This window comes from Ambystoma mexicanum, chromosome 9, assembly GCF_040938575.1.
Source record: "Ambystoma mexicanum isolate Mex_15411 chromosome 9, UKY_AmexF1_1, whole genome shotgun sequence".
Classification (NCBI taxonomy): Eukaryota; Metazoa; Chordata; class Amphibia; order Caudata; family Ambystomatidae; genus Ambystoma; species Ambystoma mexicanum.
This window is the reverse complement of record NC_090931.1, coordinates 665784943-665800284: the sequence shown is the minus strand read 5'-3', so window position 1 is coordinate 665800284 and position 15342 is coordinate 665784943. Positions and strand designations below refer to the sequence as shown.

The following is a 15342-nucleotide window of genomic DNA, read 5'->3' as shown; positions in this document are numbered from 1 at the left end:
TTTGTGTTGGTGGGACAAGATGTGTGGTGGAGTAGGATGGATGTTGGCTGCATGGTATGTCCATGATTTGTTCTGTGAGGAGTTGTTTGATGTCCTTTGTGTGAACCAATTCGAGTAGAGTCACCAGTTTTCTTGGTCGCTTGGTTCCTAGCAGCTTGACTTGTCTGAGGAAGATGTTCATTGTGCTTTGAGCTCCTTAGTCTAAGACTTATTGCGCAGCGTCTGTACCAAGTGTGAGTTTTGTTCGAGCTAGGTGTTTAACCTTTGCATGTCCACTAAGCTTGGTTTCCCAGAACCCTAACCCTCCTCGAGCGCATTAAAATTACTATCTAACAACCTCAAAATACTTGGAGGAAGAAATTTGACAAACAGTCCATTGAAGTGTGCAGTGGAAAAAGCATTCATCATGCTGGCCTTCATGGCGTGCCATGCTGGCCTTCAAGGCATGAAATACTGGAGGCATTAATCTTACTGTTGCCTACACAGCAATGTTTTGCTAGTTTCATAATATAACAGTATTTGCGAAAGTTCTTTGGAAATGTAATATTGATTCTATTGAGACAAAAGACAACCAGTTATCAGACACAAAAGCAGTCTTTTTCTAACAAATGCACCCTATAGCACTCTACCCAACTCTGAATCAAACCTCTTATACGGTTTCTTACAAAATTGTTAAAAACAATTACACCAAAACAAGAATGCAAAATGTATGTATTCTACACGAAGAAATACCAAGTACCTCTGTACAATAAAGTGAAAATGATACTGCCTTCCAAATAAATAAAGTGTCTCTCATACATCACATATTGCACCATTGAATACAATGGAATCCTTGTATTCTGTTAAAGCTTGTTGATAATGTTGCGAGGGTGCATTGAATGCTTGCACATTTCATTGGCATCTGTTGTAAACCCTCTATATGTGCCCTACATGTTTCAATCCTTATTGTGGGGATTTTCTTCAGGGGCTGATGGCCCTGTATCATGGTGCAGGGTGCCTAAACACATAATGAATTCGGTTTTAGAGGAGTGGACTGATCTGTATGAATGGATATATAGTTCTATGCAAGGGAAGACCCCAAAAAATTAGTCTTACCTAGAACCGGCACTCAGTAACTTTTCGTTACTCCTAAATAGTATTATACGAACATGACTGAATCGTACTGTAAGTGCCATGGCCATGTTCTTGTGAGGGAATTGTCCTGAAACAAGCAGATATACACAAGTGCAAGACTCGCTGTTGCTAAGTAAATGCACATGAACCAGAGGGGTTACACTGTGATTCCCCCAAGTGAAGAGTCAATGATCTCTTGCTGAGAAAGGAAAAAAAATGTGGCCAGAGATTTACACTATAAATAAAATTAGTAATTTGTTTTACTGGAATTAATGTGTAAAGCACCGAGTGCATTTAAATACGTAGTACGGAACGTTCGTATTATTATTGCAATAAAAAAGCCTAAGCGCTTACTATTGTTGAAAGTAAACCCAAGGAGCTTTTTCTCATAAAGCTGCCGCCGGCAAACTGGTTGCAAAGTGAATGGAAAATGCGTCCACGTGGGAGGCCTCTATTTATATAACAGAAACCTTAAATAACTAGTGTGCTGTATCCATGCGAAGATTACACAAGAGTAGCCATCTTTAGTGAGTATACAACAACTAAAATGTCAAAATAATTTCCAGAAGTACCAGCATTCTATTGTTATGTGAAATCCTCTACTTTTTCAAATAAAACATCTAAAATGTGCCCTGTATTTGTGTTTAGGTGCTGCTTGGTGTAATGGGGACCAAGACCTGACCCCGGTGCTTTGATGATGACCCTTCCAGATATTTTATTTCAGTTGGGTACATAATTGTCTTGTGATGTGTGCAGCATCCATAAGTTGGACTTGTCCCATGGGTGGAGATACAGATGACGAACGTAGCCTGAAGCCATGCTTGACCCAATGGATGACCACTAACTTGACCTGAAACCAAAGATCCCCCTTCAGACCAAAGTACGAGCTCCATCCTGGGATGCCATTTCCGGAGAAATAGGTTGTGACGCTACCCTCATGACTTCCAGTGAACTGGATTCAGTGGCGGTCTCCGGTAAGTAACACTCAACCTAATTTGCCTCAACAGGGTTTCTAACTTGACACGTGATCCAGTTAGGCTTTTGTGTTTCAGCCCCATCAAACTACAGATGTGGGACGGTTATCGAAAATGTTTTCTTTAGAGCATGTTAGTTGTACACTCCCCTTTGTTAGTACATTGGCAGGTGGCAAAACGGGTTATTATTTCTAGACGTAATTAATGACCAGTTCAGTTGTGTTTGATCGCTTTTGTGCCTACTATAAACACAATGTAAACAGATGAAAGCTGTATATAGACAGCAGGCAGGGCAAAGCCTAACTGAAGAGAAGAGTCTACCAGTGTTACTGGAACAATCGGAGACCGGGTGCGTGAATGGGTTTTGCCCCTCACTGCATTACTTGCAAATCCACTGCTTCCCCTTTTGGAGTGCAATACTCGTGGTTTGATTAGCCACACCCCCCACTGACTACCTGCATGCAGACACCAAGCCTCTAGGCGACCAGTTGACACTGCAAAAACAGAAGCCCTGGTTCCTTTAAAACGTGCTGGTGCCAGTTGGTATTTGTCCAAGAAGACCACTGTTAACCTCTTCACATCATGCATTATGGGGTGGAGGGGAGTATATGTTTTAAACCTTAGACATGGTGCAGAATCTTAGTTCCTGCGTTCTGCAGTAGTTGGAGCCTTTCCTTGGCACACAATGTGCTTACTGTAATCCAAAGTAGGCGCCAAGTCACTGCCAGCCAACTAAAATCTGGGATCTGCAAGTGTTGTGCAGAGCTGACACAAAAACCCTCAGCCTCCACAATTTGACTTCCTTTGAACAGTCATGTCTAGATGTTCGAAGACACTGTACGATGTGCACATCTAAATATCCCCAGGAAGTCTACAAACCAGCTCAACCACCCTCACTTGCCACACACCGATAAAACGCCAACATTGATGGCTAGAGAAAACGTCATCCTCCAGCCGAAACACTTACACTGCTACATCCCTAGTCAACTTGCAAAACCCACCAAATTACCCTGGCAATTCGAGCATGCAAGGCCCTCCCATCTGCAAACAAAAACACCTCTCCGTAAACTAGCCAATCTCTACCTAGAAAACGCACCTGCACAGATGCCCGTTGCTCCTGTGTCTACCCTCACCAACAGATGACCACAGCTCTTTTGTCTTGGCCTTCTTGCCAAACCTCTCCTCTCTACTTTCTTTTTCAGAGCCTGAGAAAGCCAAAGAACCATGCATGTTGGCAGTGGTGCATGGTTTGAATCCACCTAACTCATTTAGCCTTTCTGTCCAGGTTCGGCTTCATCCTATTTGTCCACATCAGGTGCCTGCTTCAGCCTAGTAGATTGACCGATCATGGGGGAGAATCCGTCGGCTGCTTCAGTATGCAACCAATCCCATTGTCTTCCCCATACTGGTGGCACTGCTTCCTGTGCCGATCAATAGTCCCCCAGTGCTAGTTGCCCCTTTTTTCTAACATAATGGAGAAGCTTTTCAGTAGAACATGGATCGGAGTGTTGCATTGGAGTATGTGTGCCGAGTTGGTTGGTGCTCCTAATTTGTTGCATTTGTTCTTGGTCCAGATGTGTGCTCTGCTGAAAATCTGCCTGAAGTCGAGTTGGTGAGCCTGCTGGAAGATCAGCTGCCCCAGTACAAGCTGCGTGTGGACTCCCTCTTCCTCTATGACCACCAGGACTGGATCCAGTCGCCTACTCACCAAAGCAATGGGATCAGCAGCCTGTCGCCAGTCCTTGCCGAGGAGACCTTCCGTTACATGAGTGAGTATCCGATTAATTTACTGTCACCTCGATTTGTTTGCTCATAGTTTTGTTGGCAATGCATACATTGCAGTGTGTGGGGTTTTCACTGATTGTTGTGTGTAGCGCTTAGAGGGTAAAAATGGTTATTCGAACGTGGCCACGGTCCTGGAAAAGACATCAAAAGCTAGAAGGAACAAGTTCTGCACTCCGCCATTGGGCAGCTAGCTTACTTGAGGAATCCATATGCAGAAAATGCCCATGTGTTGTCAGAGTCGATTTCTAAAAAATAAAAAAAGGGCAATATTGTAGCTGTATGAAGAAAAAATATCTAGTTTAGAGCAATGTCAACCGTTAGATAGTTTGGATTTTTCCAATTCGAAAACAAACCATACCTAGAAAGCTCCCCTAATATGAAGGCATGCATTTAACAATCCAGAGAGGGAAATATAATTGCATCTGCTAGTTTAGTCAGTACCCATGTGTTTAGTTGTATTCTCTTTTTGTTTCCTTGTTGAGCCTGCTTGGCACTCGCCCTTTTCTCTCCTTTTGTGCCATGTGGCTCTTCTCCTTGAGGTTCCTTTTAAGCTTGACCACGTCTGGGCTAATGCTGCTGCTGATCTGTAGGGACAGAGAATGTATAGTGCTTGCATCCTTGTGCAAGACCTTTCTGGTATGTTCATCTTCAATGCACCTTCAGCGTGTTCAAAACGCATGGGTGGAATCTTTAGGCATTGGGGGAATGATGTTCTGGTTTTTTGGTTTACCTTAAAGCCCTTAATCACTGCATTTGTATCACCGCATTTTTAGTTGCATTTTTAAAACCTGTCAGAATAAATAATGGTAGACAGTGTGGGTTACTGAAATGGACCAAATGAAGAAACTGTTGGAAGCATGTGCTTTCTAATCCGAGGCCATGAGTGGCAGCATAGTTGGTAAAGTTCATAGTGATTAATAAAGCCTGATTCGGTTTGCATAATTCTTGGCACCTGCACTTTTTTCCCCCCTCCACTGTAACTTTACTTGCCTTTTTTATTTTATTTTGAACTCCCTGCTCTTTCCATCTCATCCATTCGAACCTGCTTTGGTTTCATGCTAGAGTGCTGGTGACCACCATCCTCATCCTTCCTAACCTGATTTACACACTCCACCAGATTCCCTCACCTAATTTCTTTTAGATCCTTTATTTAATAAAACAGGCCGATTTCATCTACAATCCAGGGACGTGATGCTAGTTTTGATTGTATCGTTGATTAGTGGTTGGAGAAAATGTTTAAATCTCCATCCTAGCCTGAGGTTTCTAGTGTTTGTAGGGCATGGTTGGCTGGCTGTATATCGGGCGGCATACATCTGAATCCATTGTAGTGGAGTGAGCAGGCAATTTTTGTTTACTGTAGTCCTTGCGGTCGAGTTAGGTTTATTTGGCAAGGAGGCAGGAATGGAGTGGTTAATATAGTATCAGAGGGTGGTAGTGTGGTGGACATGGTACAAAAGATGCAAGGTTTACTAGGCCTAAGGTAAGGGGCATTCGCCGCCAGCTGGATGACATGTCTCTCAAGGTTGGTTTTAGTAGCTGTGATGTGTTGCGACATGAGAATGCTAGGTGCGAGTAGTATACCCGGCGTTGTGGTAGTCTGCATGTGCATGACTTGTCAGGCCTATGCTGCTGAGAATGTGTGTTGGGATACTAAGTTGATTAGCTAGGGGATTGAGGATCTACTCGACCGTGCAGGACATTGCAGTGCTGATGTTGATAGAAAAACCTGAATGTAGGGGAACTATGGATTAGCTGGAGCCTGGCTCGTAGTAGTGCCGGACAGAAATTGCAGACGTTCGGGCTCAGCCCTATCGGAACACCATATAACAGTGCCTGGTTTGCTTGTAGGAGAGGAAGTATCATATTTGCAGTAATGGGCAATATGGCCTGGTGTGTTCAGGAGCAAGGGAAGCAGTATTAAATTTGCACAAGCTAGTGAGCAAGCAGTCTAATGAAAGACCTAATGAAACACGAGTTGACCATTATGACATTTGCGGGAGAAATTGGCAAGCAAAAAGCCCATCACAAACAGTATTACAATAGCCGTATTACAATTGCAGTAGGCTGTCAAGCAAACAGTCGTATGGCCTAGCGTTCTCGAACTTAGTGATCAACATGATATTTGCAGGGTGGGGCGGTAAACTAAACCCAATGGGGCCTAGCGCAATCAAAAATCAGAAGGCAGTATTGCATGTGCCAGAGAAGATGGTGAGCAGCAAGCGAAAAGGCCTAGTGCATTTAGAAGCAACATTGTTGGGGAAATTACGAAGATGGCTGGTAGTTCGTAACAGAGGAGTTCGTTAGTAAAATCACAAGTATGGTTTGCTTCAGTGTCCTATGCATCAAGCAGGCGCGAGTAAGATCTTGCGATCAAGATTGGGTAGGGATGGCGCTTTGTAGTTTGTGCAGTCTATCCCACAATGGAAGAATACGTGCTTACTAAGAGCGGTAGCCGGGAGGCAAAGTGAAATGTTTGCTTAATACGGCAGCACAGACGTTAGCAGGGCGTTGCTGCCTTGATGCACGTTAATGCCGCTTACCGTCTGCAGCACGCTAGTGTGGTGGTAAAACAGAAATTGTATGCAACGGGCAGCATTTCAAGTCCATGGCTCCGGCTGCCCTGACGGGCACAAACAGGTCCTTGTGGTGAGGCCCTTTTGGATGCAGGTCCGGCTTCAACTTGCCGGTGATTCCTTTTGGGCAAAATAGGAGCGTGCAGCCAATGGGAAGGCAGAGTGGGGAATTAATGAGTCCACTTAGCAAGTTGAAGTGAACACGTCGGCCGTTTTGAAAGCTGCAGGCTGCTGCTCGTATTTCGTAGAATAAGACGGGAAATACAATTTCGGCAATCTCGTGCTGTGCTACAGGCTATAGCTTCGTGATTGAGGTGCCTTAAATAATACTCGTTAGATTGTGCATATTATGCACAGATAGGGCAATGGCGAGATAAGGCATGTGTGCCTTCGATTCTCACTCGTAATGGACGGTCGCTTCTCCGGAAGCCGGGACGCCATTCCTAAGGGTAAGGGCTCCAGCCCCCTCTCATGGATGTGGCAGGTAAAGTGGTGCTGAGTTGCAAGAGGCACAGACGGGCCCTTGTGATGAGCGCCTCTGGATGTTTGTTTGATGAACGTTCTTGCTAATCCTGCCTTCCCTCATTATTGGTCTTTGAAGCCCAGTGGTGTATCTTATTGTGCGAAAAAGTGCTTTAAAGGGAGAGTAGGAGAAACGCACTTAAACTTCCTTGAAAGGAGCAGCTTGATTTCTTGGTGACCTCCCACTCCCTTAAAGTGGGACATATTTCACAGTGATCCATGGTTTGTTTGACATGCTTGTTGCCTGAACCAGTGGTGGACTGGGAACCAAAAGGCCCAGAAAATGTTTTTCAAAGTGGACCCATATCACAAAGTGTAAGCAACCCCAACCCCTTTCACATAAGAACCTTTGGAAATAAAATTGGGTAACCACGCTAACGGGTCCCATGATACAGAGGCCGGACACTGGCTTGAACAGTTGGCCGGCTGCGGACCACCAGTGTCTGGTCTGTTTAATTCAGACTGATTCCGACTAATTGTGCATAGAGTACCAGGCTGCGTCTGGCGAATGAGAGAAGGTAATGAGCAAGGAGTTTAGTGAAAACAATGAAAAATGTTTTTTCGTTTCATGGCTGAAGTGATTTGTATTTTGATGTCAAAATTAAATGGCCTTTTGGGCGCGTTTTCCGCTGTTTGCCAACTAAAATGAACCAAAAATGTTGACATTCTTATGTATGCCGTATTTTAGTCTTGCAACAATGGAAATGGCTAAATTGTGTATGATTTTAAGATAAGGCGGTGCTTGATTCTGTTTGAAGCTGCGCTGGTTTGTAATACGGTATCTACCCACTAGAGGGCGCAATTTGCTATGAATTGCCACGGAACGGATCGAAACGGCCTTCCCAAAAGAAAATCGACAGCAAGTTGATTTTTTTTTTTTTTTAAATGTATTTCTCAACTCGAAAATGGCTTCAAAATGTCCCCCCTCGATAACTTTGTATATGTTAAGAAGGGAAACGCGAGGTTCGGAAGGGGCGCGAACAGCGACGCATTGTTAACCAGGGGGTGGTGTGTTGATATTTGATGGGTGATTTGCAATGATACATGGGACGTGTTTTATGTGCAATGCTCCACACACTTCAGGGTCAGTCTCTGGACTCTACTGAGGTCCGTTGTGGAGTTTTGGACGTTTCCTCAGCTACGACCGTTTGTGCTAGTAATTGTCTTTCTTTGCGGCTGAGTTAATTTTCCTGAATGTCATATTTAACTTGTTGCTCATAGAAGAAGTCTATGGGTTGCGCTTGGCCTGCTTACCTGCATTATACAGTCTGCAAATGCAAGTGGAAATGGACAAACTGGACTGTTTGTGAGAAAGTAGCGTGCATCTGGGTTCTTGGGGAAACAGGCTGTAGCAGTGGAGCGTGCCTCTCCCAAACCGCACTCCCATCCCAGTGTACTCTGCATTTTATGTAGACCCTGTTCACTCTGCCCACGCTTCTGAGCAGCTTTCTACGTAGGATGGAAAATTAAGGGGGTGTCCTAAACACTGACGTAATCATATTTTGGGGTTGGGCCGGAAGTATCTGGAGTGGCTTAAAATGTTCAAGTATTAAAGGAACCTTTTTAAAAGAGGTCTGACCTGTGTAACTAAACAAATGTCCCAAAACACGAGGCACGTGCTCAATGTACTGCAAAATATGCCTGCAATTCAAATGAGAACATGTAAGGCTATAACAGGCTCACATTTCCACTAGTCCTCTCTACTAAATAATAGTACACATGTAAGGTAGGTGGATGTATTGGGCCTGTTTCAGAGTGATGCTTATTCCATGCAGGTTATCCTTTCCAAACACGAAAATATGGCTCAAGGGGTTAAAGTCCCCTATGCAACAATCTGTGTTACATGCTGGTTGGCCGACGGATCTCTCAACAATACAGAAGAACTGTGATCCAACTCCTACTATTCCAATCTGCCGGAATTGTCTTTTGCAGTTGCTCCTTCTAAAACAAAAATATTTGAAAACCTCTTCTTTTGGAAGACCCTTTTTAACAAAACAAAGGGTCACTATAGCATACGTATGTGGAAATGTGTACGCTGTGAGGTGTCAGTCTATTGAATAGTCTCCTTTTTGTGGTGCCTTCCTATGGTTAGGTTACTGGGATTTGGCGGTGGGAAGGTTAGCGTTGTGTGTGGAGAGGGAACATGCAGCATAGGTGTGGAGGTTCGCTTTGTGTAGAGGGGCGAAAATGCAACATAGGTGGGGCAGGTTAGCGACAATGCAACATAACTGCATTGTTGATTCGTGCAGTTATAGAGTACTTATGGTGACTTTGTCGGGGTCACAGAGCTGGTGGCTCAGCTTGTGGGGGGGACTCCACATCTGGGTCTCATATCGAGGCACAATTTACAAGTGTATTAGGGCCTGGTCCTTTGAAAGCCCTGCTTCTGTATGGAAAAATCCCTCTGTAGACTAAAGAGTGAAAAGGAGTTGCCGCTGCTGCAGTACCTCCTAGAGGAAGAGCTATTGCAGAAGCGTTTGGCATCAGCCACTATGCAATCGGGTAACGGACATACACTTTGTGTTCACATTTATATCCAAGACCGTCTGACCCAAAGAGGTTGATGAAATCCCGCCTTTGCATCCAAACCTTTCCATCTTGAGGCAGTACTGTCTATTTACCTACCTATCAATCGAGGAGGGTGGTTGACGCTGGCTCCCAGAGTGTCAATTCTGCGTTCAGCACGGGTTCCTAGGCTGCAGAGAGAATGTCGCTGCTGGCTCTGCATCTGCACCTTATCGTCCTCTTTACTGCCAGGAGAGGGGTTTGTTTTTTCAGAAGGAAAGCAAGTGTTCACCCAACATGGGGTCTGGTGCCTGTTCTGAAATTGGGCAATGCGTAGGACTTCAAGACTCGTTCAGGATGCACGAAGTACACTTCATACTATTAGAAGACTTTAAAGCACCTACCTGACTCAAAGTAGGGGACGTACAAGCCATACACTTATCGGAACACGTGGAGCTCTGTTGCAGCTCTGCATAAAACCAAATCACGGTACCTGGAAGATGAGCGGTATTCTAATGTAATCCTTCTCTCCTTATCTAGTTTTTCAATAGCTCTTCATCTGTATACAAGTGCTCTAAAAATCTTTCCTGCATCATTATCATTGATGAATGTATGAGCCAATCCTTCCATCGACTGGTTTCCGACTACTTTCGTAAAATGCCCTGATGAGGAAAATCTCCACAGCTGATGAACCACAATGCACTTTAAACAGGCCCCCTTCCTTCGGGCAGCGTCGCTAGCCTGAAGCTGTACTTTAAAGCTACCTAACTGGAAAGTACTGCATACTCATTTTGTGGCAAAGTTTTATAGAGTATTTTTTTACAACAATACGGAGTAGACCTTCCCTTGTTGTGTACTGTTATATGCTACCCTATACCTTCTATCCTTCCTTGCACCGTATTTGAGAGTATGTCTTTGACTGCTCCTCCACGCGTACATCTTGCGCGAGTCAGGCATTATATAGAGGTGCTGATGTGTAGATTGGTCTTCCTGAAACCTAAACATTGGGTCTAATAAAATCTTTGTAACATCAAGCCCTGCCTTTCCCAACACCCCTTGATGCAGACATGTCTGGGGGAGTTCTTACAGCTCTTCCAACTAGGAACATTTTTATGACCTGTTACTATTTGCGCCCCTATAGCAGTAACCCTTTTTCACGGGTCTTGGTGGACAGGAGTCACTCGACCTCTGCTGGTTGCAGTGTCTGTGAAGTTACTGATGGGACTTAAAAGCCAGGTTTTAAAAAATAAGCTCTGAAATGCAATAATCATTTGCATGTTCTAACACTTGATTGTTTATTGCAGGTTCTCTGTCCACATTGGTTATGGTGGGGTAACGCTGTGCCGAGTGGCTGAATTGTGTGGTGTGCAGCTTATTTTGAATGTGTAGACCGGAGGCAAGTGCTCTTACTGACACCTTGAGATACCGTAGATCTGGGTGATTGTCCCCACACAACCAGCAGGCTCTGGTGGCAAACTCCCTTCACCTACCCCTCCTCAAAGCCGAGGGTGTCGTGGTGGAGGCTTGGGCAGCCACCAGGGAGACGGGAGGGTGGGACAATATACCGCGGCAGCTGGAGAACTGCCTCAGCTAGGAAGCCAGGGAGACGAGCCGATACGGTCGTGAAGGGTGGTGCTAGATTGAGGAGGTGAAATTGTAGGCCCCTGGGCCCGACGATACCGATCTCTCGCAACACTGCAGTGATCGGTCGGGGCAGCTATCCGGAGGGTGTGAGGAAAGGCAAAGAAGGCAGATGGAAAGACATGGCAGCCGGAACATGTGGAGGTCTACCTGGGAGAGGAGAAGTGAAGGTTCCTGTGTTGGAAGGTACAGAGCATCGGGAGGGGGAGGCAGACCTGGAAAGGACTGTGGGGGTGCAGAGTTGCTCCCCCACCACCCATTCAGCAGCATGATCTATGGGTCCAGAGGGAGCCATAAAGACTGAGGCCTTACAGTGAGGAAAGCTTATTAACCGCGGTTCGGAGCAACATGGATTTATTGACCGTGCACTTGGCAGAGTTTTGTAAAAGGTGATTAGTGGATCTTGAGAAGGTGATGTTTGGGAGTGACTTTGCTACCGATTAGGAGGAATTGTGGATTAAAAGGCATGGCCAAACAAGATTGAGGGTCGGCGATCAGATTCTCCAGAGACGCAAAGGAAAGGGAGTAGATCAGATTGGCAAACACCTGTCCTGCATTAAGAGGTGGTCCAGTATAAATTGGGACATTGAGCCCTAGGTTGTGGGCATGCCACTTCAGTGGGACTCTGGATCATTGCACTTGGGTGCTTAAAAACAAGCTGATCTCAGTGGAACAGGGACGACGAACACAAAAGAGAAAGGCGGTGAACCTTTCCCGGTAGTCTGTCAGCACGGACCAATCGGGATAAGTTTGTATGTACTTGCCAGATACAGTAATGCATTAAAGATCGCAGTAGTCTAAATTTGTAAACTAGCCTGAGGGTAAAGATGTAAACATCTGCTGCGGCCAGTGTATGAATCCTCTTAACAAAAGCAGAGGTGGCCACAAAACCGTATATAGGAGATATCTTTGCTGAAATGCATATGCTCGCAGAAGATATATTGGAGTTAATGGCGCATGTCTGGCAGAACTAGAAGCACATACTAAGCTGGAGGAGGTGGTGGACGTATAGAACGGGTAAAGGAGATGCAACCGCTGCCTTTTTGATACCAGGAAGTGTAAGGAGAAACCCCAATGTAAGTGGTGAGAGTAGTCCAGAAGATTGTTAACACTTGTTTGCAGAGAAAGTGGGTGTCTCCTTGAAGATGGATTGAGCACATGGATGGGGGGAAGAATAGGAATGGATACAAGGTAGATTGTGGTGCACTGTCATCATTATCTGGACAAGGACAGTGTTATTAACAAGGCACTATCCCAACAAGGAGTGTGTTAATAAGGCCAAAGGGTTCAGATCTTGCAGGACCTGACTGCTTGGACTCCAATTGGAGAGAATGTCTGATCCTCATCTCTTGGTCACGTAAAAAAGGAATAGAATTCCTGTGGGGAAATTCTTTCGCCTTGATTTTATGAAATCCGGAATGAGTCTTATGTGCTGAGGGAACGGAAGGGCACTGAAGAAGCAACAATGACTTTGGCCGAAGTCCAGTCAGCGGCAGGAGTCAAGCAGTTTGAGCAGAGGGCAACGAGCAGGAGCAAGGATTCCAGCGTAGATGGTTAAAACGTCAGTAAATCACAAATTCAGATGTTGTAGTACCTCTCCAGGAGCTGGAAAACAAGCTTGTGGTAGAGATGTAATTATTAGTTTAGGACTGCACAGATGTAACAAAGGGAGTGGTGATGGTGCAGGATAAGGTGAGGAGAGGTGGAGTAAGATTAATGTCCATAGTTTTGAGTTTTGTGTGGTGCAAAGTAAGGCACATGGGATATGGTGGGTGGAAAAGGGGTTCTTCCTATTTGTTGCCCTTCGGAGGAGGACCGGGGGGGGGGGGGGGGGGATGGGGAGACCTCTCCTGTGGGGACGGGGGGCTAATTTGTATCCACTATTGTTTTGGTTCTGTGCATATTCACGTGGGCCTGCAGTACTTTGTGTTGGGGTGGGATGGATTCATTGGACGGATGGTTGACTGAGTTTTGCTTTTCTGTCACGTGCAATGGATCCACAACCACTCACCTTATTACACGGGCCAAAGGTTTCTTGGACTCAGGGAGGCAATAATACACACCCGGACCAGTAGTTAGAATATAATTGGCTCCTTACAGGCCCCTTATTCAGACAAAATATAGGCATACACACCACTCTAAAAATGAATAGATTGGGCTATACACATACATGAGTGACAAATGCATTGGTTACATCATCGTTGGTGCAGTTGAAGAAGACCTCTCAGCCAATACAACACCACCCAGTCCCAAGGCAGGTGGGCAGAGAGATCACACGTACTAACGGGGTCTGGAGCGGAGCATCCTCCCTCTCAGCGATACTTCGTCACCCAGGTTCCAGTTCTCTGAATCTTTCTTTAGGAATACCTCTCCTCTTTATGGGGAGCAAATCCCCGCCCATTCATTACTGAATGCCCCCGGCCGAAGGACAGATAGCAAGCACGGGGAACAAAGAGTGGAAAACCCCAGCTTCTCTCCCTCGCGCTCGTTCTCGGCACCCCTTATCACTGCACGTGTAGAACTGACTCCCTTCTTGGCGTGTCCTTGATCGAACAATACGCCAACTATCCTTCCATAATGATCATATCTGCTTCCAGATCTACACACTGCAACCGTGGTAGAACCCATGTCTGCTGACTGACCGCACCGAAACGTAGACTTCTTTGTGGTTTTGGAAATGAATGTCCAAAATGGCCGCCCACTGGCACAATTTCTTTAGCTCATTTTCGCAGACGCACTACACTCCACCCTTTGGACAATCAATTTCCATATCCCAATGGATGGAAAGCCGGTCTCTGACACTGACAAACATACTCATCTAGCTAACCTTTCTACCACTATTTAAGTGCCTGTCGTCTTTTCCAATCGTCAACTTGTCTCATCTCCCTCTTTCTCGTCTGCTTGCTCCCTGCCCTGTGTCCTTCCCTAGAGTTCTCCCCTACCCGTCTTACTCCCTTCCTCTTCTCTCCTCTCCCTACCTACTCTATGGTGCTCTCTGTCTCTCCTATCTTTTCTAACTGTTTCTCTATCGACTATCCTGCTCTCCTCACTAAATCTGGGAGGAAGAAGTTTAAAAAAGACATCCTGGCCTCCAACCTAGGCCTCCTATCGCTGACACCTACAGGCAAACTTTCACCGACTTCCTCTTTGTCGTTCCCTCACCAGACCTATGGACTCTACGTATGGTCTCTGTACTCTCTCCTTTCTCTTCCTCTCCCATTAATGGTGGCACCCGGTGGGAGGTTCTCTTAGCCTCCTTCCACTCCTCTAAGGTCATCATTGTTTACTTGAATGGTACTGTCTTGGTCCAAGGTCCTCAAGCCAACCTTCTCCTCTTTGATAGACCCTTCCTGCGCCTCATCAATTTCCTTTCTTCTCCTGCTGTCCCCTCTCTCCCCTCTACAATTTCCTCGCCTACCCGTGCTGTCTCCCCGCTTGGCTACCTTGCCCTCTCCTCCCCCTTCCACCCCCCCCCCCAACCCCCGGGTTGCTTCTACACCTCTGCAGGCTAAACCTCTGATTTGTACCCGTCCCCGGAAGTCTGGCAACCTTCTCCGTATTGCCACTCTAAACTCTCGCTCAACTTTCAAACACTCCTCTGACATCTACCGCCTTCTGGAGGAACTTGACCTAGATGTCCTCCGTCTCACAGAGACCTGGTTCACGGCCAGCTCTGTCACAAGCTTGGACACACTCCTCGCTGATGGCTGCAAGATTCACTCCGCAACCATATCCTACTGTTCCGGGGTGGGTGTAGCCCTGATCTTCCCTGAGTGGATTCCTGCCTCTATCATTCCTACACAGGCCTACTCCTCTTTCGAATGCCTCGTCTGCAGGCGCTCTATACTGGCCATTCCCTTTCTGTGGCTACCATCTATCGGCCACCTGGTCAGATCTCCTCCTTACTCTCTGAGTTGAGACCTCTCCTCTTCCCTCCTGGTCTCCACCACTCAACTTCTCCTTCTTGGAGACTTCAGCATCCACCTGGATGCTTCCTGTCCCCCCACTGGGCTCTTTTGTGACCTCTGCGACTCTCTCTCACTCTCTATTCTCCCATCTGGCCCGACTCACTCTGCAGGGCACACTCTGGATGTTCTGATCTCAGACCTTCCCCTTTCAATCCCTCTCACCACTCCTCTCTCCTGGAGTGATCACTTTCTCCTTTCCTCCCATCTCACCCGCTCTATCCCTCCAGCCAAGCCAACTCCAGCACTGCCACCTACATTCTG

General features: G+C 46.1%; 1 protein-coding gene across 5 annotated transcripts in view; it reads left to right on the top strand.

Moving 5' to 3' along the window:
• TRAK2 (trafficking kinesin protein 2) overlaps positions 1-15342 on the top strand; it is a 522775-nt gene that overhangs the window by 196065 nt on the left and 311368 nt on the right. For all 5 annotated transcript variants that reach the window (XM_069615471.1, XM_069615472.1, XM_069615469.1 and 2 more), the window contains 2 exons: positions 1762-2087; positions 3662-3856. In XM_069615471.1, coding sequence (XP_069471572.1) covers positions 2051-2087; positions 3662-3856 — 232 coding nt within the window. In that variant the 5' untranslated portion in view covers positions 1762-2050. The remainder of the gene's footprint in view (positions 1-1761; positions 2088-3661; positions 3857-15342) is intronic.